This window comes from Cynocephalus volans, chromosome 16 (assembly GCF_027409185.1).
Source record: "Cynocephalus volans isolate mCynVol1 chromosome 16, mCynVol1.pri, whole genome shotgun sequence".
NCBI classification, from domain to species: Eukaryota; Metazoa; Chordata; class Mammalia; order Dermoptera; family Cynocephalidae; genus Cynocephalus; species Cynocephalus volans.
Window position 1 is genome coordinate 36,814,172 of NC_084475.1, and position 27,393 is coordinate 36,841,564.

The 27,393-nt window shown below is 37.6% G+C and overlaps 1 protein-coding gene across 1 annotated transcript in view; it reads right to left on the minus strand.

Moving 5' to 3' along the window:
- Nucleotides 1–27,393, minus strand: part of RORB (RAR related orphan receptor B) — an 86,615-nt gene that overhangs the window by 44,499 nt on the left and 14,723 nt on the right. Inside the window, exons 2-4 of the mRNA XM_063080406.1 lie at nucleotides 11,736–11,823; nucleotides 9,663–9,748; nucleotides 5,425–5,566 (exon numbers count right to left, since the gene is read on the minus strand). Coding sequence (XP_062936476.1) covers nucleotides 5,425–5,566; nucleotides 9,663–9,748; nucleotides 11,736–11,823 — 316 coding nt within the window. The remainder of the gene's footprint in view (nucleotides 1–5,424; nucleotides 5,567–9,662; nucleotides 9,749–11,735; nucleotides 11,824–27,393) is intronic.

The window sequence follows — 27,393 nt, forward strand, 5'->3', positions numbered from 1 at the left end:
TTCTGTGCAGGCATACTGCCCACGCCTGACTCAGGGTCATCTGACCTGCTTTGGGTCAATGGGATATTGACAATTGTGACACAAGCAGAGGCTTGAAAACTGCTTGTGAGGTTGGGCTCCTCACCATGACAAGGACATGCCTGAGCTAGCTTGCTGGAGGAGAAGATACAGGAAGCAGAGCCAAGCTTCCTCAGTTATTGCAGACAAACCCATCTACAACCAGCAGAGCCACAGAACCACCTGTCGCTGACACAGGAAGAATTCTGAGGTTCACTACAGACCTCACAATCAAAGCTAACAAACAATGTCAAGAAAGTATGCTGCCACAACCTCTGCCCTGGTGAACATCTGAAAACTCAACAGGGAAAAGCTATGCCTTTTCTAAGAAATCAACTTCCCAGGTCACTGAGCAACTGAAATATTTTGAAAGAAACAACTTAAAGCTCTATTACAGTTGAGAATTATCAGGTTTCATCCTAAATCAAGGACTTCACTGACAATGACTATAATACTATTCTGGAGTGAAATTTCCATTCATTTCAGAAACACTGATAAGCTCGTGTTTCAGTTTTATGTTCCTTCCTGAAATAAGAGTGGTGACATATTTGGGAAAAAATGACAGTACGTGGCAAAAATAAACCTACTGAACTTTCCCGACACGTAAGTAATTTGTTGTCACTGTTCATAAATATATTTGTTGTATTCCTAGGCCTGTTTTAACAGAGGCCATGTTATTATCATATTTTCAAGTATTAGCATTCTTCCCATCACTACCCATTAATCAGAATGGCACATATTTTAAGTGTTTGCCCCTCTCAAACTTGAATTACTCAGTTAATGACATTCACTTGAGTATAGAGGCAGCCTCTTGTTAAACTGCTACCTCTTAAAGAAACCAGCACAATTCTGTATACATTGCAAGTGCTTCATAAATATTCACTGATGATGGTATTTGCTCATTATATGCTCTTAACTCTCATTTTGATCCCACGTTAGCAAAGAACAATTTTATGCAAAAGTATCAGAAATTATTTCATATTTATTTGGATTGAGGGGTTCTAAATGAAACGGAAGTTTTCAGAGTAGCTAAAAAATAAAGTCATTGCACCTTCAAAGATTTCTACTTACTGCTACATCACACATGGAAACGTGTTTTTGGTTTCAAGAGAACCCAATTGTACAACATCATCTATGACTTTCTATAGTCATTTTGGAAGTTATTTTATCTTACTATCTTTGTTGTGCAGTTCTCTATGTTTACATCTGGCTGCTTACCATTGAAACTGGTCTTAATTTAACTTTTTTCAGCTTCAGAGATGTGCCCTCCCCTTTATTTTTAGTGCTCTGAGCCTTGTGTTGGAGGTGTGGTGGAGTTTGCATGTACTGTCCTCCCAGAACTCATGTGGAAATCTGATCCCCAATGAGGCAGTGTTGGAAGCTGTTTGAGTCACAAGGGAGGATCCCTCATGAATGGATTAATGCTCTTCCTGGGGGTTGGGGGTAGTGAGTGAGTTCTTGCTGTACTAGTTCCCATGAGAGCTGGTTGTTTAAAAGACCCTGGCACCTCTCTTCTCTCTCTCTTGCTTTCTGTCGCCATGTGATCTGCTTGTACCTGCCAGCTGCTGCCATTTTCCGTCATGAGTAGAAGCAGCCTGAGGCCTGTGCCAGATGCAGCTGTCCCAGAATGTAAGCCAAATAAACCTTTGTTCTTTATAAATTACCCAGTCTCAGGTATTTCTGTTATAGCAACACAAAATGGACTAATACAAGATCTGATTCAATATACCTAACCCTATTTATTATTTTAAAATCTTCCCTCTAATCTCCTTCCATTCTTTCTTCAACAGAACTTTCTGAGGTGATGGAATGTTCTCTATGCTTTCCAATATGGTAGCCACAAACTTTCTGTGGCTGTTGAACACTTGAAATATAGCTAGTGTAACTGAAGAACTGAATTTTAAATTTTATTTAATTTTAATTAATTTAAATAGTGACATGTGGATTGGACGATGCAGTTCTGGATATAAGAAGCTTAAGCTGTGAAACTTGTCCTTGCAGGGCAGCTTCTGTCTTTTCACTGAGACATGCCATTTAGGAGGACACTTTCTAGATTTTTGCAAAGTGAATATGTTTTCTTTTGGGGGTCGTCCTACTGATATCAAGCATTTTTCTACTCTTTTTTTTCTGTAGTAGCACAATTGGAAGCAGTACACTGAAGATTCCTTTGTGAAGGGTCCAGTTAAAAGAAAAATAAGTAAGATGGTAGACAAGATTCAGTGGGCATATACATGCTATCAATTCACACACACACACGAGTACCTTCACCTTTTTATACAATAACACACATGTGTATGTATTCTAGTGGATTTGATTTTTCATTCTTTGCCTAAGCAAACTTGGAACAAATTTCTTATTGCCAAGTTTGAGGTCTATTCACAAATGTGCCACAGCTAATAAACCAGCATAGAAGTGGGAATTCAGGAGAGAAAAAAATTCAGTGATTTCAACAGTTATGTTATTCTATCTGCTAGTAGCTATGTTGTTCCAGTGTCAAGATATGGTGAAGTAAACATTCTTGGAGCCAAAAATGACTGATAGACTACAAATACCTAGACAAAAATGAAGATTTCACTTGAACCCAGAGGGAAGGTAAGGGGTTGTAGAAAGAAATTAGATGTGAGGGCATCTTATCTTGGCTATTGGGATTACTACTGCTAAAGAACTTTGAAAATATTTTCCTAGTCAGTAGAAGGTAGGAATAACAAATAAGTAGCAGGAGAAACCCCCTACACCCCCCACCCCCCGAATTCTTGAGCCCTTACTAGACATAGCTAATTGACAATAACTTCAGCACACAGACTAGCCATTACTTATCAATGAGATAAAAACTATTCAACTTTTGCATGACTTATTTGGTACAAGGTAACTGCTATGGTTTGAAAGTTCCCTCAAGCTCATGTTGGTGCTTAATCCCCAATATGGTATTTGAAAGGTGGGGCCTTTAAGATATGATTGGACCATGAGGGTTATGCCCTCATGAATGGATTAATTTATTCATGGATTAATGAGTTTATGGATGAATGGGTTATCATGGAAGTGGCAGTAATGGCTTCATAAAGAGAGTAAAAAGCACATTAGCATGTGCTCTTAGACTTCTCATCATGTGATACCCTGCACCACCTTGGGACACTGTAGAGAGTCCCACCAAGAGAAAGGTCCTTACCGGATGCACCCCCCTCAATCTTGGACTTCCCAGCCTCCAAACTGTAAGAAATAAATTTTGTTTCTTTATAAATTACCCAGTTTCAGGTATTTTGTTGTGACAGAAAATGGATTCATACAGGCACTCTCTAATCAAGCTCAGACAAAACTTCCTCTATGTGACATACTGAAGAAGCAGCCTCTTTCCTTTAGAGAGATACATTTTTTTTCCTTCTGCTTGAGCCCCTTCTTCTTCCCATTCCCAACCAGCACTCCTACCCCTGGCCATTTCTCCTCATGATTCAGTTGACATAAGATGTGCTTAGGAGGCATTTTGGAAGATGCCCCTGGAAGCCTCATGTTGGTCTTTGGACCTAAAGTTAAAATGGGTCATTATCCATAACTCCAGTATCCTTAGACACTAGATTGCTTTTATTTGTGTAGAGCTTTATCTGCTACAGTGCATTTCTTCTCCCCTTGAGAACACATTGTGTCTTAATTAATTAAATGACCCTCCCACCCTCCCAACACATTTCTTTCATATCATGAGAGTCAGACAATCTCCTAGATTTTTGTGGGCTGATATCTCCGAATCTACTTAATCTACCTTGGGTCATATACTCATCCCTTAGCCATGATTCTGTTCACCAGCAGAGACACAGAAGACCCCCCACCTTCCAGAAGAGAATACTTCCTTTTATTGTAGGATGAAGTAACACAAACTAATACCCAATGGCTTACTTCTTTGCACAATCATTAATGGGACTTTTCAGATACTGTCAATTAATATGCTGCCTCCATATGGTAAAAATGAAGTGCAAAATTATCAACTCAAATTTCCATAGAATTTTACCAAATAAATCCTGCAAACCACTTAATCCCCTCCCTCCAGACACAGTGCTATAAATGTACCCTAGGAGTAAATTTATGAGGTTAGTGAGATCAGAAAAACAAATAAAACAAAACAAAATCAGTTAATAGAAAAGTTTTGGAAACTTCATCTCTGTAGCTTTACAAGTGACCTATAAAGTGAAGGGTTCAAAGCCAGATTCTTCTTATTATTTTTTTGGAAAATTTGTCTTACAGGTGTACTTTTGGGCAACACAAATTTAGTGGACTGGGAGTTAGAGTAAAGGTAAAAACCCTAAAAACTCACAAAAGCCCTATATACTAAGTGACAGTGCATACCAATTATTCATATTTCTTTAAAACTTGGAAGTTTATTTTTTGTCTACACAGCCTTGAACTTCACTAGAGGGAGTGTGGCCAGAGGTCCAGAATCCGTCGTTATTCACATAAAGGCAGTAAGTATCAGGGGCATTGTCTGTGTCTCAGGCTCTAGGTAGAAGAGAGTTCCATGGTTCCTTTCATAAACATTTAGATGCCTGCTTTTAACCAGACTCTGAGGTTATAGGGAGAACAAGACAGAAATGGCCCCAGGACTCGGGGGCACTTATAATCTGACACAGGAGTGTTGTAGCCGATGTCAGTGGGGAAAGAATTAATCTAGATGAATGCCTAAAAATGGAAACAAAGCTAGGTGAAATTCTTTGCTTATCTTGTTTGAGTTCATTTTTCCTCTTTCGTTAACCTAAGATGCTCAGCTGGGGAGCCAAGCCACCCAATTTGGTTGGGCGTGAAGGTGAAGTATGCACTTCTGTCATATTCTAGGTAGGACAACACCTGCATAACCCTCCTAAGACTTGGACTGCTGCTATCACATTTGCAGTCTTCGCCATGGCTCAGAATAGTCCAAATCGTTATCTGCATAGCTGTGCCCAGCCAGTGGAACCTCAGGCTTTCTATAGAAAAATATTCTGTTCCTTACCATCTCTACATACTAAGTGATTTGTGTATCAGTCAGACCAAAGGGTCCCAGTTTGCCTGGGACTTTCTGATTTTGCTCTGAAAGTCTCACCTCCCAGGAAACCCCTCATTCACAGTTGGTCACTTTCAACCTAGGCATATGTGGCTTTCACTTAACCTAGTTAGCACAGGATGCTCCATGATCTACAGTAAAGTCTTTCTTTTCTTCTTATTTCATAGGCAATGCTCTATTTTTATTTGTTCTTACTTTTCCTCTTAATGCACTACTAACCCCGTGGTTTTCTTTTCTTATCCCCAATTCCCTTGTCTAGAATTCTTCCACCAGCTTAAATAGACTCCAGCAAAGCATCCATTTGAAAGCCCTTAAGTAAGAAATAGGAAGGCAATGTTTCTTACCATCTCTTGACATTCCTAGGGCAAGACACTTCTGCAGTCGGCAGTGTTGGCAACGGTTTCTGTTGGTTCTGTCAATTAAACAGTTTCTCTGCCTTGGGCAGGAGTAAGAGGCATTGTTCTGCTGGCTCCTCCTAAAGAATCCCTAGAGGAAAAAAGAAAAGGGGAGAGAAACAGATTTATAAGAAGAGAAATGGAGAGACAATTAACATATGCATTTGCTACTTTTTCTATGGTGAACATAGCTGAGTTTAATGTTTAAAATTCTTTGGATACCTCTCCTTGGATAGCTTGCAGATGTTTCTGGGGAAAATATCTACTATCTGCAGAAATATAAAGGTACAATTCATTCATTCATTCATTCACTTGTTCATTTGCCTATTTAATCAATGTTTGCTAAAGACATTTGCAAGCTGTGCTGTTCTATGCAAAGAAAAACAGAACACAGTTCCTGCCCTCTAAGAGCAGTGGGGAAGGAGTGGTGAAGTGGTGTGTGACTGCTAAACCACATATGACAAAACTTGATGGGGACGATAGCACAGGCTGTGTCAAGGCCATGGGGGTGAGGAACTTGGGGGGATTGTCACAATAGCAGCACTGAAGATTGTGTGCTCAGTGTGTGCTGTTTTCCTAGTTCCTAAGATACATTCTTCCCCATTTGAAAATTTTTGAATTTGGCCAGAATGCATCTGGGAAGTTGTTTTTTAAACCAGTGATGCACTTTATAATCTACTATATTTTTTGAATAAAGAAAATATTGTGTATAAATTCTTCAATAAAAAATAAGCAGTAAGTAAAAACTGAACAAATGGTCTTTGTTTGGCTTCAGGCATAGGAGGTCTTTATACAAGTAAGTTGGGTCCTTCTGGCACAAAATGAATCACCATAGACCATACACTACCCCTCTATATAGATCCACAGCTGAATTTATTATTATTTTTAAATTCTTTAAATACTAGCCCCCTTAGTGATATTATATAATACCTTATTAGGGAAAATAAGCATTTTCTCCAGAGATGTGAGTTATCATTCATCCATTCATTGACTTACATAAACAGTTTCCCTAATCACTCTTTGCTCTTGAATTGCCTAGAGCAAAAGAGCAAAAGTGTGAAGTGTCATAGCAACATAATGGTCTATGACAGACTCACCAAGAGAAATTTTAGGAAAAGATAACCCACAGCATCATCTTTTGGAAGGAGGAAGCCTAGAAAAGTTAAGGGTAAGCTCCATGTGCATCTTGCTGAGAGACCTGGAATAGGTCCCCTGACTTCCATCAAACACCTTCTGTGTTTCCTCAGTTATCTGCAGGAGGATAAAGCAGGGCTCATGGGACTAGGTGAGGCTAGTGAGGCAATCACTTTGGCCATGAAACTTAAGCATCACCAAGAAATTTGATAATCAGGAAAAATATGTATTTTAACATGTGTTAAAAAACATTGGTGTAAAAAAAATACCAATAGTTTAAAGAAAGATAGGATCAATGTTATGGATTTTCCTTTTGTCTCAGGCTCCAATATGGCTTGGCATGGCACTGTGAAGAGAGCTTGAATAACCTGTGAGGAACCTCAGAAATGGATGTGTGGCCAAGGATCTCCGTAGAGAGAAAGAATCCCAATGGGTTTTGTGGCTTAGGCCCAACGCCATTCAACAACAAGGACCAGTTTCATCCCCCCATATCCACATGCATTACTTATTTACTGGGCCAGTGATGGTGAAGGGGATATCTAAATGCCTAGCTTGACTGAATCTATGGAACCCCTTAAAATAGAGATCACACATAAGCCCCCAGGGATTGAAAAGATGCCCTTCATACACCATGAAAACTGTCACAAAGGATAATCTCAGACCATCAGTCCTGATTAAAGTGACTTGAAATTTGCATTTGAAGATAGAATTGGGTGGATTTTTATCTTTGGACACTCAAGTGCCACCTAGCAAAAGAGGAGACGTTTGGAAAGACTTTTCTGAAGTCACAACTATACCCCAAATTTGAGGCCAATTTGACATTAATTATGAGACACTTTTTGCTTATCTGTTGCTCATTACTGCAAATGAGGCTTTTGGCATGAAAAAGAGATTCCGTTTCAAATTTTAGTGAATGAATAGGAATTTGAATAAGTGCCTGAGCTGAACTGATGTTATTTAAAATGGCTTGTTTCTGTTGACTGGAAAACAGTACTATGAAAACTCAGAGGTTGATATTGAATGTGCTGACATTCATTGACATCTAATTTTGAGCAGAATTTCTTGAGTTTTCCATTTGGAGAAAAATATAGCATATTTACAAATGGGAGTTTTTTCATGAAAAAAAAATAGTGTGGTGTACAATGTCATTTTGACTAAATCCTCAGAGTATGCTTTATAATAACAGCATAATTTCTTTGACTGAGGATTATTCCTCTAAATAGAAAATATGACAGGAGCCTAAACACTTTTTCCTGGCTATTGACCTGTTGGATTATATTTGTTCAGTAAAAAATCTTTTGGAAATTAAAATGCTTTGCTCCTTAACATAAACACATCCCTATGTTTTGATCAGACATTTCCCAAATAGAGCTTACACAGTGAAACAATAACAATCTCCACTTTGACATTTGAATTTGATGTAAAAAACATTTTTCATGGATATTATGTAAACTAGACCAGAGCTCTTACAATCGCATTGCAAGCCAACAGACTGGTAGAAATGCTTTCAATGGCAAGGATTCTGATTCCTAAATTATGAGTGTTTGTGAAAAAAACTATTTCTCTACCTGCCCAGAAGAAATAATATCTTATTCAAGCAGGGTAAAAAAAAATGCTGACTTATAATTTTGCTTGTTTCTTCTTGAAAAGTTAGAAAAATGCATTATGGTGGATAACATGTAATTCGTAAATTATAGGTCTGCAGAGGAACAGAATGTAAAGAACGTCTTTTGATGTTCACATGTGGATTATCTCTAATCATCTCTAGAGCAGATCAATATGTTGACAGGTAATTACATTAATATTATTGTCCCCCTCTTCTTCCCTCCCCCATTTTATTCTCGTTTATTTCTTTTTTCTTTTCTTCCCTCCAATTTCAATTTCAGGAATCATATTTTTTTAAGACTATTACGAAGACACTGTCAGTCTTTCACACAGCACCACTATTTGAAGGTACAGTATGTTTTGTTTCATTTATGTCTGAAAGTCTCTTAAGATTAAGACTGGATCTTAGAATCTACAAGTGTACTACATCTCCTTCAGTTTACTGACCTTAAATTAATGATTCACTTTTCTTGCATCTTTGATCAAAAATAGAATTGTTCTTGTCAACCACTTTGCCAGCGTATCACCTTTTCCCTCCCAGACATTAGCTGCATCTTATTGTTCTGGTTAGACAGGACAATAAACTTCACAGTTAGTTATAAAACTACTTTGATTTCTCCTTGATATTTAGTCTCTCTTTCTTTCTTTCTAAAGATTAATTTTAAAAACTTCCTGTTAAATCTCAAATTTCTTTTATCTCAGATCAGGTCCAGGATAACTGCTGTTCTCCCAGGTCTTTATTTTAGAAGCAACTTGCTCACAGGGTTTAGTTTGTCATCGGAAGGATTGGTGGAAACTGTCTGGGAGGGGAACACTGGACTGAGAATGAAAAAAACCCATGTTTGGGGCCATGTTTTTACTATCCAGATCGATGATGTTGGTCAAATGACATAATCTTGCTTATGTCTGAGGACCTCATCAAAAAATGAAGAGGTGGAGGCAGATGATTTTTAATTGATTTAAAGATTATCTAGTTCACTTCCAATATCCCATTCTTCCAGTTTTCTTTCTCCGGAATGTGAGGATAAAGGATACCCATATGGATAGGTATTGCAATGTTAACTTGACTTCCTCTGTCTCTAGCAGATAGGCAAATCTATGCCCATTGGCTTATATCTTTATTTTAATTGTTAGTTCTTTCATATAGTAATAAGTGCCCTGGAGTTTCCTGGAGACAGTACTGTTAAAACAGCAAGAGTCAGTATTTATACCTCTGTAAATGTGAATAATTCAAGCTTTTAAATAAGAATCCATTTTTGAGGAGCTACTGACCAGTTAGACAATCAGAAAAAAGGTGAAAGGCAAAAGGAGAAAATCAACCCACCCACCCACCACGCGAGAATTCCTGAGTGTCAGCAGCAGGCACAAGAACAGCAGGCCTTCTGTGAAAAGGGGCACCACAGACTCCCGAGGCAAATGCAGAGCAGTGCTGTGTTAAAGTCCCGTACCTTGCAGCCTTCACACGTGATGACTCCGTAGTGGATCCCGGAGGACTTATCACCACAAATTTTGCATGGTATCACTTCAATTTGTGCTGAAAGGGGAAAACAGACATTTTGAGCTTACAAAGTTGTCTCCTTCCTCCCCCTTCCCACCTATCCCTGCCGTGGTGTTTGTGTTTGAAGGTACCAGGGTGGGCTGGAGGCTTGGGGTTCATCCATACTATTTGAATGGCCTTCCTTTCAGGATGCCCATCTATCATTGCTGGCTTTGTTTTTCTCAAACTAAAAAAAATATAACTAGAGACCAGAAGTGTTCTAAACTCTTGACTTGACTATTTTCTCCTTTTTAAACCTGACCTTAAAATAGTGTGACTTGGAAATCTCTTGTACTCATGGCTTTAGTTTTCTTATTTTGCACTTGAAACATTAAGTCATTGAGAGCATTCACATAGACTTATTGCAATAATATCTTAAATAAATAAATAAATAAATAAATAAATAAATAAATAAATAAATAAATAAATAAATAAATAAGGCAAAAGTGGGTGGGGCTGGAGGTGCATGGTGACTTTATATATTATGTGGCTGGATGTTTTCTTGTGAAAATGACAATAGTGAATTAGCCCAATATTTATTGAGCAAACATTATAGGTACACTAAGATAATGAAGGCTGTTGACACAGGATAAGATATGCTATTGATACCAATAGTGTAATGAATAAATCAAAATTAATACATGGAGAAATCAGAAAAAATAAATTATGTGGGAAAAGTATGAATTCAATAAGAACCGAAATAGTTGCATTGGGGATGAAGACATTTTTCTTGATTTATAAGATTGTGCAGGATTTGGTCAGGCTTACGAAAAGGTAAAGGGCATTTCTATAAGCAGAACTGAATGAAAAAAGATAGGAGGTCTGGAATGATTGTGGCTTGTGATCATTGAGACAGTAACTTGGTTATCATGGAAATTTGGGTTATATAACTGGATAGAGGGGTGACGCGAGATTATGGAGCTCCTGGAGTTGGGGCAGATGAGTTTTCACCTGATCGCCCTGGCCATAAAAGAATCAACAAAGTGAACAGGCTGAAGAAATGATGAAAGTGGTGGTTTGAGTACCTTAGAAAGGTGAGTTTGGTAGGCCAGCCAGAAGCAAGCTGGAGACCACTAAAGGTTATTCCTTACCTGGGTGCTGGAGATGAAAGCCTGGGTTACATTGGTGGCAGGATAAATGAAAAGCAAGAGGCAAATAGAAAGATGGTTCAAAGGCAGAAATGAGATAATATGACAAAATAAAGTACACAGAGGTGGAAATTGATGCAGAATAAAAGATGACTTCTAGCTTCCTAGTCATGAGGGTGAGATAAAGCAGTAGTTTTGACAAAAGTGGGGACATGGCAGCTACTTTGTGGAATATGGTGGGGCATGGGATTTCCGTTTTTTGTGTGTGCAGTTTGGTGTGATATCTTGTAGGCACCATGTACAGGAACTCTCAGAAAAATGGTATTAAGTCATCAGCACAGAGTTTATGGATGAATCCATGAAATAAAATTTATTTAGAATATAGTAACTCCTATGTCTCTGATAGTATTCTGAGTTGTTAAAATTATACACACTAGGAAGATTTTCTATTTCCTCTCCCAATTTAAAATAATTATGCAAAATATACTTCAAAATGCTTTCTACGTCAATCTGCCACTTGAATGCTTTTATACAGTTTCTCACTCTTGAGCAGACAAAACAAATAAATGCAAGACATTACCCTCTTTGTCTTACTGTTTTATGATTTTAAAAAAGACAATACTTAGCTTTACTGTAGCACACTAAATTTTTCAAAATTAAATATTTCACAAGAACTTCAAGTCATCTTTGTAAGCAAAAAATTCAGTGTTATGTCTCAGTTTTTATAGGAGAAAACTGAGGATCCAGGTTGTTAACGATGCCTCTGAGTTGACTTGGGAAGTAACAACCAGAAATTAGCTAAATTTCCTGATATGTCATTCAGTAACCCATTCTTTGACTCCCGCAAAGACAAAATAAGAATATGATCTTTAATTCTTATGTTACTCCAATAGTACCAGCTAAAGAGCTAATAACAAAAAAATTAGGAAAGACAAAGTCATCTAAAATACTTTGTAGACTAAGTATTTCTACTTGCTTCTGTTTCTTTTAGCTTTCAGATTATATGAACTAGTATTTATTTTCAAGATTTTGTGGTAGGGGGAAAAATATGAGATTTGATGTTATTCTATTCTGTTCCCCTGGATTCCAGTTCTTAATCTGTTAATGACTGGGGCCATGGCCAAGAAAAAATCTCTGACCTTATGTTTTCTGGTTTATAAAGCTTAGCTGACAAACTTTGTAGATTGGTGAGGATCAAATGGATATTTTATGGAGCAGTGCTTTGTAACTAGTAAAGAGCTACAAAATGTCGGTCTTTTTCATCATCATCTTCATTAACTGGTTTTTCTAATGCTTTTAAACAAGAAATATGATAAGCCATCTTGTTATTCCTTTTTAAAGATCTTTGTCATTTAAAAATAATCTAATAAATGACACTGTAAGTTATTTGTACTATGGACTTTTTTTTTTTTTTAGTGATAACCTTTGAAACAGTAGATTGTTTATAATGATTACAAAATTGACAAAAAACCCCCGGTATCCATTGTATAGTTTTTAGCTATATATGATATTAAGTCAGAGGCTCTCTTTGCATAAATTACTCCCCAGGGAGTAGCTTACACGTGGAAAGAATCTGCTTCAATAAGTTCTTAATTATAAAATAATCTAACTTTAAAGGAAATGAAAATAGAGGTAATTTGCCCCCTGGGGTGTGAGAAGATGTTTTTGAAAGCCACAAAGTTTATCTTATATAACTTCGGAAATACAGATGAGATAAGGAACATTCAATAGAGCATTTGCATATTTATACATATTTATAATCCTGGCTCAACCTGTAATCCTGAAGAACTATAAACATTTTAACAGAAGGCCCTTAAAAAGGTATATGTGTGTTGCTGTGTGTTGGAAGGAGTTATCAATTTGCAAAACCTATGACTGTGTTTACTTACTATGGCAGAATACATCATCTGAGGTTTAGTATAGGTGAAGTAAATTTAAATCATTTAAAGTAGTAATCCTTTTCCTTTTCTCTCATTAAACAAGTAAACTGCTTCTGAGCTATATAGTTCATTCTATGCATTTTATAAAGCATATATTCAAGACAGAGTATTTTAAACACCGATTAGGGTAACAGATCACGTTACTGCTCTAATGTTTGTCATTTCTAAATGTCTTGCTAGCATACTAGGCCTAGCCTCTCATCTTGCAGTGAATACAGATCCAGTGACGTTATTTATAGTGGTTTCCAATTGAACATCTTGGGAGGATATGATGGCTTGGACTTTATCAGCTGTGACAATGAAGGTGACAGAAGGAAACAAGAGGGAGTTTGACTTTTGTACTTTTGCTTGACTCAATGGATGTATTCAACAATAGCATTCTCAGAGAGACAAACTTGGAGCAACTGAAATGCCCTGAGAGATGTCTTGGGGTTTGCTCATTTTTTGTTGTTCTCAATTTCTTCTACATTCCTCTCACTTACATTTTTTTCTATTGGTAATTCTTTGTAGAGACTATAGTTAAAATTGTATTAGTCAATTACATTTTTTGATTATAAAAGCAATGCTATAAGAGTTTTTTTTTTTTGAAACAATATTCTCACTGGTGTCAAAGAGTGCTGTGAAACATTTAAAATAATGTGATGCTCTACCTTATATTAGAATAACTTATAAAGTACAATTAATTTAATATCCTATGATTTGGCAGGCAGATCCTATCAGGCAGTTAATGGAGTTGTCAAAATTTGTCTTCTTCTTTGAAGATGGCAATTCTCTCTGCCCATTACCTCCTGAAGGCCCTTCTTTGCTTAGAGTTCCTTCCCACAACTTCTCACAAAGCCACCATGTTTTCAACTCTTCCTGGTTATCTAAACATACACAGTTTTAGTTCTGTCCCTTCAGAACCCCTGCTGGTGACAGCAGGTGTTACAGATAGATAAATAAATCCAGGCTAATGAGTTAACTAGAAACTACATCATTTTTTTTTTTTTTTTGTCTTTTTCGTGACCGGCACCGGCCATTCCTATATAGGATCCGAACCCGCGGCGGGAGCGTCGCCGCACTCCCAGCGCCGCACTCTCCCGAGTGCGTCACGGGCTCTGCCCGAAACTACATCATTTTGATGCAACTAAACATCTTAACTTTTAATAGCATCCTTCAGGAATGGCAGTAATCATGAACCTTACAGTTACTTCTAATTGGAGGAAACATTTTTACTGTGTATGTTCTTGTGACCCTCAATTCCCACGATCCCAACTCTTACAACTCAATCCAGCCATTTTTATATTCTGGGCATTTCAAGTCTATCGAGGACAGGGACAAGGTCATACTTCTTTTTTGTTTTCCATGGTGCCTAAAGGAGAATTTTTATAACTCCTTAAAGCATTAGTCCTAAACTTTTTTTTTTTCAATACAACCAAGAAATTTGGCATACCCCCATTTATAAAAGAGGCTTTAACCTATACTGATTTTGTCATATTTGGGGTGAAGAGAAGAAATCAAAACCTTGAGATTAGTAGGATATATATGTTGGAAAAGGCTCCCAGGTTATTCTGATATGATATGATAAGGATCCCCTTGGAAATTAAAGAATGAAGTTACAAGCTAGGAATTCTCTCTGCCATGTCAACCAAAGGGGAAAAAATCCAGGTTAGATATAAAAATACTAGGGAGTGACCACTAGATATCGCTCTGTTTTCTGACTTTTGGTTTGGAGCTCCACTTGCAGTGTCTTTTGTTTTCTCCTTTTTTCTCCCTCCCGCAGGCTATGCTATGATTTCTGGACACTGGACACTCTGTTCCTGGACATAGATTACATTCCTGGACACTGGGTTCACCATCGTTTTGTTTCTCGTAATTTTACAGTTATGCTGAAAGTGGGCAGTGCAATTAAATCTCTTAATGCCTAAGTGAAGAACAATTGGCACATGTAGAAATTTCCAATAAAGATGACTATTTTGGTTAAAAATCCTTTTGCAGATGGTCTCAGTATCCCAAGTTGTAACTCATCTACCCAAATTGTATCTCATCTACCATCTGTGACAAATCCAAGCTAAAATCTTTGTATTCTTTCCCTCTCTCACTGGCAGACTAAGTATCTACCTTTCTTAGATACAAAATCTTCTGAAGTCACGTAGCAACAAACCCAAAGGCCTATGACGAAGCAGATATTCCTGGGACCTGGTTCCACTGTAACTGTGATTCATCAGCCAATGCCCTGAGATTGGGGTATAAAGGAAGAGTGAAAAAATGAGACCTTTGGAAAAAAAAAGTGAAAGTCTTGAGCTTTGGCCCCTATTTCACACTAGCAGGTGGTGATTCGAAGATTCCTAACATTGGATCAGGATTGTGTCCATGTATATCTCATCAGTGCAGAGTGCATCTTAATGCCAGATTCCTGCCCAAATACTCGGTAAGGTGCTTGTAATTCAGTGCACTCTAATTTCTACTCTAACACTCCCACATATACCAACATCTGGGCTCTCTCCTCTTCTCAAGCTCAGGGTGGTGGGCTGTGCGAACCTTCTGTTCTGTTTGGCTGATGGATAGCTCCTAAATGACTTAAAGATACATTTAGCTGTATATCATTATAATTCTCTGTACTGTATGTCATTGGAAGCTAGACTAAGAAAAAAAATACTACATTACTATAATGGCAAAAAATTATTTTTTTTCAAAAGCATAATTTGTAGGGTTTCATAAGGGGGGCTGATTTATCTTTTACATATGAGCATTTACCCCCACAGACTTGCCTGCCCAGTGACTCCCAAGAGGACTGAAACAACAAAAAATGAGACACACAAATAACAATGACAGCATAATGATTAGTATAATCACTAAAAGCAATTATGGATAATAAGTTAAATATTCCCCTTGTAAGCAAAGTATATCACTTTTAGAAGTCATGGTGGCTTTAAACTCATAATTTATGGATTAATTCCCACTAAATGCATCTTGTCCTGTCAACATTTTAATTATAATGAGATAATATGTGTGTAAGACTCGACATCATTCACGTTGAGGGTAGTTAATGTCTTCCATGACCACTCACGGTGTGGACCCTATACCAGCAACATTGCATCTCTTGGGAGCATGTTAAAAATGCAGACTACCACGACTCACTCAAGACCAGTTGAATCAGAATTTGCTTTTTAACAAGCTCCTCAGTCCAGTATTCATGTTCGAGAAGCACTGTTTTATGATGTCCAGGTAATCATAGTTGTAGCTACACTGAGAACTGATGAAATTTTTAATTTCCCTGGCATTAAGATAGAAGTTCACAGGGTTCTAAAGAAGTAGATCCTGCTTTCCCCTTGTAGGCATTTTCTTTTGTTTATAAAGGCAATAGGGCAATTGATAGGTTAGGGGGAAAATAAAAACACTCTAGTCAGTAATTGACAAGGCAGAAGAGAGAGAAGCCAGTATATTCCAGAAACATCTTGCATTACTGTAATTAACACCCAGTGTACTGGGTTTCCTTTGCAGATTTCACGATTGTCAGCTGCACCTACGCCATCGTTTTCACATTCTAGCACTGCTTGGTAGTGGCTTCTCCCTCTGTGCAGATTCACTCTTGGGGTTGTGGCACATAGTTTAATCTCTGGATACTCAGTGCAGACAGAGACTCTCTTGAGAAGATTTTAAAAAATACACTGCTTCTATTTTAAAAATAAAATTGCATAAAATTTACTTAGTTTGGTAAATATAAGGAGGTCAAGCAATTTTTGAAGCCAAGAAATTAACTCATTTCAGCTTTCCCTGGTATTTCTGGAAATGCAATGTCTAGAAAGCTGTGGCATCTCGCTAAGGCAGATGAGTTAACACAGAGTTCAACAGTCATGCTGGATGCTCGTGGCTCTCATCTATCGCAGTGCTGTCCTGAGACTTGCTAACACAAAGTGTGGTCCTGAACAGCAAAACTGATGTTACCTGCGTGCTTGATGGAAATGCAGACACTTGGGTCCTACTCTAAGCAGACATAATCATAATCTGCATTGTAACAGTATCTCTGTGATTCTTATACACAGTAAAGTTTGGAAAGTTCTGAAAGAGAGAAAGGCAAGACATTCTACAAACTGCCTCTCAGGATGTCTTCCCCAAACTCCAACTCTCCATGAAGATAACTTATATACAAAAAAGGAAGACACGTCCTCTACTTGATAGCTAATTTTTCCAGTTATGAAAAGAAGAGGACAGCAATTATTTTGCTTTGGTGGATAAAAACTTGCCTCTCTTTAGTTTCTTAATTTTTTCTGAACCCCTTCCTCTAGTTTACATTGAGCTGAAACCTTCTATAGGAAGCTCATGTTCTGCAGCACCACCTTCATGGAAGCAAGGGAAGAATGGAGACACTCCACAACCAAGTCCCAGAGATGATTCAGAATGACCAGGTGGAGCTTATTTCCTGGATAATAATTCAAAGAGAGCAAAAACACCTCTTTTCATAAAATTTTTTTAAAATGGCAGTTTTTGTATGTTAAAAATCCCAAAGAGAATGAGGAAAGTCACAGACTGAGAGAAAATTATAAAACATGTAATGGATAAAAGAGTTCTATCCAAATATACAAAAAACTCTTAGAATTCAAAAAGTAGTCCAAAGATCTGAAAAGATGCCTCACCAAAGAAGATATGTGAATGGCACGCATATTAAAAGATGCTGAATGTCATACGTCATCAGGGAATTACAAATAAAAGCAACAATGAGGTGCCACCACATACCTATTAGGAATGACTATAATGTAAAAACTGACAACGGCAAATGCAGGAGAGGATGCAGAGTAAAAGGAATGCTCATTCATTGCTGGCAAGAATGCAAAATGGTATGCCCACTTTGGAAGGCAGTTTGGCAGCTTCTCACCATGCTAAACATTGTCTCACCATAGGACCCAGAAATTGTGTTCCTAGGTATTTACCAACTGTTTTGAGAACCTATGCCCCCACAAAAACCTGCACACAAATGTTTATGGCAACTTGATTCATAATTGCCTCAAACTGGAAACAACCAAAATGTCCTTCAAAAGGTAAACAGACAAACCTACTGTGGCACATCCATACAATGGAATATTATTTGGCAATTAAAAAAAGAGCTGTCAAGGCATGAAAAGACATGGAGGAAACTTAAATGAATATTGCTAAATGAAGGAAGCCAACATGATTCCAACTGCATAACATTTCGAAAGAGACAAAACTCTAGAGACAGTAAAAAAATCAGTGTTTGCTATAAATTTGGGGTTGGGGAAGGGGACAAACAGGTGGAGCACAGGGAATTGTTAGGGTGAAACTGTTCTGCACCATACTGTAATGATACCTTCCATGTCACTATACATTTGTCAAAACCTATAAAATGGTACAACACAAGGAGGGAACATTAATGTAAACTATGAACTATAGGTAATAATAATTTACCATTATTTATACATTAATTATAATAAATATGCTATACAAATGCAAAATAATAATAGGGGAAATTGTGTGTGAGAAGTGGATGAGGATGTGGAACCCCATATACTATCTGCTCAATTATTCTTTAAATCTAAAAGTGTACTAAAAAAGTACATTAATTATTCAAAAAAATGAATTGCACAAAGATGCTTCCTTTGCTGAAGGTATCATAGATATCTGCAAAACGAATACTATGATTGCATAGCCACATGTCTAAATAACCTGAAAACAGGCTAGACTGGTGACTGCTGAATGAACCTGCAAAAGGAGCATGTTAATTTCACCTGGGGGAAGCTGGGAAGGTTGGTGCTGAGGTTGCTTTTGAATCGGGTCATGAAAAGTGAGCAGGCTTCAAGTAGGAAATATGTAAGGAAAGGGTAGGCTTAAAGTTGGTGGCTGAAGATTCCAAGAGGAAAATCCAATTACAAGAATAAAATTCCCGATTAGGTATTCAAACTTATTTTGGGACCTAGTTAATGGGGTTACATGAAAAGTCAATAGAAGCAGAATATGTCTAGATTTAACAAACAGCCATGCCTTAATCTGTAGTCACTCATCTATGACCAGTGGAATCAAATAAAATTGCCATCTCATTGTGCAAAAAGTTGTCAGTATTGGCAATTTCATATGATTGAGCCTAGTATTATTATTATCTGTGTTCTAAGAAGTAGCTCCTATACTACATTGTTTTCAAGAATGCTTGAAAAGGCCAATGATACAGGAACATGCTTGAAAACTGTAAAAATAAAGCCATTAAATTATATATTTGGTGTCAGACCATTCAAAGGTTCGAACACTAATTACACACACACACACACACACACACACACACACACACACACACACACACACACACACACACACACACACAGAAAATCCTAATCAATGAAAGTTTGGGATGGAAAGCATACAGTATTATTTCTTTTTCTCTTCATTGATGGAAACTGTTGAGACCATTCCTCAAGTTCTCAGCACTCGTTCAGAGAGATTGAAAATAAGCAAAACATGTATTTTTCTGGTTGGTGGCAAAGAAAGATGAAATCTCTGAAAGTTTGTTAAAAAAAAGTGATAAGACAAGACTGCAGAGAAAAGGGGTGTATAATCTATCTAAAGTACAGTGATCGGAATTCAATTTCAATGCCTTTGTTCTTGAAAAATGAAACACTGTAAAATAAAAGTGATGTTATATCTTCTCGTGATGTATTTGGGTAGATTATCGCTTCACAATGTCCATGTAAGATTAGAACATTAGTACTATACTAACATTTCTCTTCCTAATCTAATAATAACTTAATGTAACTGGCTCATAACATCTTATAATCTGCCTGGGTGGCCAAAAACTAAACAGTGGTGTTATTTGTCACTTTTTCATATTTACAAACACTTTTGTTTTTTAATGTTCCTTTAGCCAATGATGCAGCAAATAATTATATAAACAAACTACAGAACATAGGTGAGGTATTTACATTTGTTTTGTGAGAGTGTGTGTGTGTGTGTGTGTGTGTGAGAGAGAGAGAGAGAGAGAGACAGAGAGACAGAGAGACAGAGACTGTGATGTATGACACCAGTGATCTTTCCATAAGAACTCAGATTTTAGGAACTTATTTTTTTGATTATCTGTAAGAGCTTTGCTTTTTTTTTTTTAACATACATAATGATACAATGGCTAAATATATTGCTATTTCTACATTGGGAATTACATTATTATATGGTTTATGTTCTAGCAAAGTTGCAATCTAGCCTCCATGTTCGAGCATTGAATCTTGAAATGAAATTTTGAAGAGACAATTTTAATTCCTATTTCATTTCTAAAGACGAGAATGACTTCAGAGGTTAGAGAAAGGCATGTTTGGGATTAAGTCATACTTACATATATGGCCTTTTTAAAAAAGGAGACATACAGAATTTAAAAGAAAGAATTCTCATCTGCACATAGCACCAGAAATTATTTTAGGAGTAAAATGATAATTTAGAATGCCACTCTAGAAGCTCTCTTTTGTAACTTCACCCTGTGCTTAACATCACAAAGGCCGGGTGTCAGTGTGGGACTGAGGCAAAGGCTTAGCCACCCAACAAATGTAGAATTAGTGTGTAACTCCCTCAAAGACTGAAGTGCCTGTTCTGCTGATACTGCATACTTTCTCTAAAGAGATTACCAGCATAATCCTAAATATTATAGAACCCGAGCTATCTTATTTTTGAGCTCATCAGATCCAGCATGCTGCACCTAATCCCTAACAGCTTTATTCAGTGTTTACGTAAGCTGGTGAAGTTGTTGTATGCACACGATCACCAAACCTTCCCATTCCCAGAGACAACATTACTCTGTAAAACTGCCACAAAAAGTAGTAAGAATAGATACTATGACTTTCAAATTCCATTTTAACCAACTTTCTCCTTTTGGACTGAATTTTCTACAAGCAGAACATTCATCACCATTGTTCGATAGTCTACAACATGGGAATAAAGATGTTTATGATTATTCCATTGGTTAGCTATGTTTCTTACACATTAATTTGTACTGAAAGCCTTTTGATGCTACCAGGTGTATTGAATTGGTAGGAAAAAGTATTTCTCCCCATTTGTTTAGAGATCTGAATTACCTCTAAGTCAGCAGAGATATTTATTTTTTGGAGAAAATATTAAAGGAAAAAGACATTGATGAAGATCAGAAATTGCTCAGCACAGCACCAAGTATTCTGCTGCAGCAACTTTAAAAAAAATAAAGCTGCAGCTTTCATTTAGGATATTGCTTTAAATTCCACTAAAATTTAAAAGGAAAAAAAATCTGGTTCTCTTAACAAAATGGAAAAACACATTTGCTCATATAGTTCATTTCAAAAGTGTGTTGTGTGTACGTGCATGTATGTACATATACACCCCTAAAATCAAACACTGTGTTTTATGCAATTTTATAACAGAAGGTAACTTTGTGTTTGTATTTTTTATACCAAATCAGGGGAGAAAGGAGCATTTCTGTTCACCTGGGAGCCTCTGCTAATTGTGCTTCAGACCCAAAGAGGATTAAGTACATAGACGTTAATACGTCCAGTGTTATTAATTTCTAAGCAACAGTAGCAACAATGCCCTGTCAGTAGTAAGGAAAAATAGTTGTTTAAAGAATCCATTGATGTCAGAACTGCAGTCTGCTTGGAATAGCTTATTTCACCAATGAAATCTTTAAATACATACATTTTGAAATCTGTGAGTAATTACATAGAAACAATATCTAGTCTTTTCTAAAAATACAAGCACCAAGAAGCTCTAAGCATTGTGGAAAGATGTAATTCTGAGTTTATATACTAAAAGGAGTTTTAGTTTGATTAATAATTTTTTTGGAAAAATTGCAAGGTTTATATTATTTAAGCAAACAATTATACCAATTTACATTTTAATTTTTTCAACTATCTAGTTCATTGCTATCTAGTATTAGCAATGAAATGACAAATCCTTTTACCCTGAAACATTTTTAAAACAAATGCTGAAAACCCGCCTATGTTATGAGACAATGTGTGTTTAGAGAACTATGCACTAAATTACTAGTAAATTTAGGAGAAAAACTCAAACATAACTCATCTCACTGCTAATAACTATTCAACCAAATAATTTTTTTCGGAAAATTGATTTTTTACATATGAGAAAGTATCTGGTATAATATATATAAACTAAGAGGATTTTTTAAAAATGAGAAAAGCATAATGATCACAGCAATAGCAATGCCAACAACTAAAATCAAAGCAACAAAATTGTGACAAGAATTCTGATATTGTTAATCAAATGTTACTGTTATGTGGTGGATAACTACTTGAATTTAATCTCAAAACTTATGCATTTGGCAATTCACCTCAGGATATGACAATATTTATATATAAGTGTCTCCTCCAGTGTAAAATTGAGCCTGAGTGACTTGTTTATTATATACATTCCTGAGTCAGAAAAAAAAATTTTATTGTCCCCACACCTGGCTATCGATTTATTTTGCTGAGAGCGTATTTATCAATGCTTACTTTCTTGCCTGGAGGATGGCTCATACAGCTAAATGTCGGAAGAGAGAAGAAATTGAAAAACTCACCAGTGGCGTCAGCTTTAGTTTTGAGCTGGTTCTCACACATTTTGACGTAGCAATTAAACGTCTAACTGAAAAATATTACACTTTTCACTAGAGGTCTGACGACTGCCCCTATGTTACCCCACGACTAGAATCCCAACAGACTGCATTAATGAGATTAAATGAAAGAGGAGTTAAAGGCATCAACTGTTCCATTTCATTAAGTAAGGGTGAAAGGCTGCTCAGGCGAGGGAGGCAGGAGGGAGAATACTGGTTTTTCTTTTCGATACTACTTATTTACTAAAGAATGCAGCATTTGCTAAATTGCAATCATTAGTTTAAAAACATCAACACCATCATATGTATAGATACATATAATTTCTGCACTTAAATTTCCATTTGTTTGCATCCAGTTGGAAACAGATCCAATATGTATATACGAGGTAACAGGAGTCACCCCTGTGATCACAAAAGTATAACATGCATTTCCTTCAGAATGTTTGTCTTCAATGATTTTGAACTCTCTTCTGGAGGTCCAGTGATGAAGGATTGCATAAGGGTATTACACATTCTTGCTCTGTTCAATATTGGACCACAGCTGTCTAGGAAGTAATTAATAGAGCACATGAGCATTTTACAGTTGAAGAAAACGCACACCTTTCAGCAGCGGCAGCAACCAAACCTTGGAACCTTTGGGGACTTAACGCCAGGGAGGTCACCTGGCCCCATCCTTGAAATCTAAAATGACTTCCTTTTTCCAGGGTGCCTTGGAGCTCCTGAGTGTACAATGAGAATGATGAGGACACATGGACAGAAATTTCTGATCCTCAACCCTTGTCACTAGGAAGGATAAATGTATGAATATGTAAAAACTGCTTTGACTTCTATAGGACAAAAAGACACTCTTTAAGCAAGAGCAAAATGCTTACATAAGTATCAGCTTTATGTAACTTTGCTTAGAAAAGCTAAATGGCTTCAGTGATCAATCTCAGATGTTTTGCTGTACCCTCAGCTCCTCCTACCACCTTCAATAGCTCCCATTTTCTTTCCACTAATAACTAATCACAAATGGTTTCTCGATCTCCTTCCATCTCTGCTTTTTCCTGGTCTACATTGCACTAGACCTGCTTTTCACTGGGAAGGAAGGCAAGGGGTGGAGAGATGGGGAGAAGAGGCTGGTAAATCCTTTGTGTTATTGTCGCCTTGCATAGCTGAGCCCAGTGGGTCTGAAATAACCTGGAGAACTTAAAAATACTGGTGCCCAGGGAGTCCCCTCATACCCCCACTGATTTAATTGGTGTGGGGTTAAGACACCTGGTGTTTTAAACACTTCCAAAGTCAGGACTGAGGACCCCTGGAATGTTCCTCAGAATCAGCAGAGAGGCATGTTATTGATCCCTGACCCCCACCAGCTACTGAATCAGAGTCTGAGAATGGGGCTGGGAAGACATAGTAGCATGAACTTAGGTATGTGTTATAATAGATAAATTTGGGAAAAGCTCAGGGAAAGAAACTTGGACTTTGAGTAAGCACATCTGATTGTAAATTTGTGGGTAAGTTACCTAACTTTTTCTGTGCCTTAGGCTGCACATCTCTGAAATAAGATCGTGACATCTATTCACTAAGTTGTACAAGGGGTAAATGGGAAAGCGCTTAACTCAGTGTCTGGAACATATTGGGAACTCAGTAAATATAGTTAAATATGAATCTGCCTGCCTTTGCTTATCTTGGGGATATGCATTTCATCTGTTGACTCTGGTTATTATTCATTTATTCATACTCAATTAATAAATAACTAGTTAATACTACTTGCATGAGGAAATAAATATGATGAGGCTCACAGTCCAGGGTGTATTTAAACCCTATGGATTTAATCCTATTGAATTCCTTTCATTGTAATTGTTAGTTTTCTGTATAATACTAGAAATAATATTCTTAGAAGATATGTAGGTAATGAGAATAAGTAAGAAAGCCATTTAAGAACCCCCCTTTTTTGTCAGAAAGCCAACAGATTTGGGGGATACCAAATGTTTCATGTGTTTCTTGTGTTATAGTTCAAATGTGAACAGAGAATTGGTCCCGTGAACTATTTAAACGTTATTAAATATGAACTGGCGTGGCAGAATTTATAGACACTGTGCATAGGGGGTTGATAGCCAGATATTGGGTAACAAGTTATACCTCCTCATGCTTCCTGAGCTTTGATAAAAATCCAGCTCCTGTCCTGGTCAACCAGGAAACAGGCATGGAAGAGCATCCAGTCGAAATTAGCAGCATCTAGATGGGCAGAGCATACTCGGCCCCCTGAAAATGAAGGGCAGGGTTCGAGATGGGAGCTTGTGCATGAGGGGAGAATGCAGCCTGTGTTCAGGAAAGGAGGAAATGTTTGGTATTTCTCTAAAATTATAGTTTTATGACATCACTTTCCTTATTGAAAATGTCTCAGCCCTCTAGGATCCACAATATAAACCTAAGCTCATCCCTGGCCTGGCTTTCCACAGCCTGGCCAGCTCTGACATCAGGTGCTCATCTGTGACCCCAGGCCAAAGTGGTCCCTTCACCTTAGCTGCCCCCAATGCCTCACTTCTCTGCCTTTTTCATGTCCCCACCCCCCGTTGCTGGTCCTCCTGAAGGCCTCTCTCCACTGTGCTCTAGTTACTCATATCCAACCTATTCTTGAAAAGCCAGCTCAGTGGCCACCAACTCTGCAAACTGTCCCCTGACCATCCCACCCACAGTGGTTTCTGTACATTCCAGGGCTCCTCTGTCTCTACCACTCATTTGGTCCTGGTGTTCTTCATTAATCCTGTTTATATGCTTACCTTTCACCTTGACTATAAGCTCCTTAGGGATAAAACCCTCTCTGTGTGTCTCCCAGTATCTAGAATAGGAATTAAATCAAATGAATGGGGTCTATCAATGGGAGATTGTATATTTGCTGATTGAGTGCAACACTGGGGGACTGTATTTAAGTCTCACCGCCTCCTCCCGTGATTTTCCCTAACTTGTGTTTTGCATCGATAGCTCATCTTTGGGGGATGTTTCCCTGCTTGCTTGCTGCTGTTTAGTGGAGCTAAGGGGTAGGTTAAGAAGAAAAACTCTTGCCTCTTACTGTTCTTTATTTTATCATAATTGGTTCTAAGTGTAGGAACAAGAATATTGGAGCAAAAAACTTCTCTCGATTTCCTGTTTTTCCTTAATATACTACCTTCCCCTTCATCCCCTGTGTCTGCTATTTAATTGCCGCTTTGGATTGTTGTCTCTTTGGTTTAGGTCCTTCCTCTGTCCCATTGGTAGATTTCTTCTTCTCTGGATAGGGTTACTATCATTAGAGACAAGAGGGATTTGATCTCCACACTGGATGGCTCTCCCTTGACTTCATCCCACCATAGGCAGCAGCTATTGTACATTTTTCACACAGACATGGTGCTTATGACTGCCCCTGGTATCATAAGACATTAAGCTAGTGGGACAGAAAGACTGTACAAAAACACCTCAAAATTTAGGTAGAAAAGAGGGATACATCTCCTTAAATAATAATAACAAAAAAAGGTCATAAAAAGAAAAATAGCTTGATTTTATAAGAAACTTCTGCTTTAGCACAGTGGTCCTCAGGTGTGGTTCCAGACAGCAGAGTCAGCAGCAACCCAGGAACTTATTAGAAATGCAGATTCTTGGCCCTGCCCCAGATCTACTGAATCAGAAACTCTGGGGGTGGGATGGGCAATCTGTTTTCACAAGCTCTCCAAATGGTTCATGAGCTCCAGATGCACACTCATGTTTCAGAGCCACTGATTTATAGCATGGGTTTTCCAGTTGGAAGGAGCTAGATTTAATTCACAGTTCTGTCACACACTAGCTGTGTGGTCTGGATAAGTTATTTAATCTTCTGATGTTTCAGTTTCATCTTCTGTAAAATGGCAATGCTATGGTCTGAATGTTTGTGTCCCCCAACTCAGATCTTGAAATCTTAACCCCCAAGGCAATGGTATTAGGAGGTGGGGCCTTTGGGAGGTGATTACATAATGAAGGCAGAGCTTTCATGGATGGGATTGTTGTAGTGTCCTAATAAAAGAAGCCCCAGAGAGCTTCCTTGTCCCTTCTACCATGAGAGGACACAGGGAGGAGGCATCATCTATGATACAGACATCAGATCTGCTGGTGCCTTGATCTTGGACTTCCCAGCCTATACAACTGTAAGAAATAAATTTTTGTTGTTTATAAGCCACCCAGTCTATGGTACTTATTATAACAGCCCAAATGAACTAACAGGTGATAAGAACACCTACCTGATAGAGGTGTTGAATTTAAAGTGAGATAATTCCTGCAAAGTATTCAGTGCAGTCTTGAATTCACAATTAGCATTCAGTAACTGCAAGCCATTGCTATGATATTACTTTAGTGAAGACTAGAAAGTGTTTCTCATACTTTTAAATTCTCTGCTATTTTTCTCTATATATTTCTCAAAATTTGGCTGTACATTAAGTCACTTGGGGAGCTTTTTAAAAATATTTGATTCCCAAGAGACTTATGCCAGACTAATTTAGTAAGAATTTTGGGTGCTGGCTGGTTAGCTATGTTGGTTAGAGTGTGGTGTATAATGCCAAGGTCAAGGTTCAGATCCCCATACTGGCCAGCCACTAAGAAAGAAAAAAAAAAAAAAAAGAATTTTGGGAAGTGAGACCAGGCATTTTTATTTTACAGAAGATACCAAGATGACTCTGATGTATAGTATAATATACTGTTGTAAGGTATTATAATCCATATTGCCACAAGAGTTGTGAGATTAAACACAGGTAAGAATTAACCATCTGTAATGTGAGATGTTGTATCCATTATTTCCATGATTTTGTCCAAATTCAATGGTAGAGAAGTACAGAGAAATGCTAGAAAGCAGGCTTTAGAGGGTTACTCACACTTGCCGTTATGGACATTTTGGTCTGGATCATTCTTTTTTCTGTGGAGCTGTTCTGTGACTTATAAACATCCTTGGCCTCTAGGTACCAGTATCACATCTTCCCCTATCCCAGTTATGGCAACCCCAAAATTTTCCAAATATTGCCAAGTATTCCCTAGGGACAAAATAGTCCCCAGTTGACAACCACTGTTTAGAGTTTCCATGCCTGC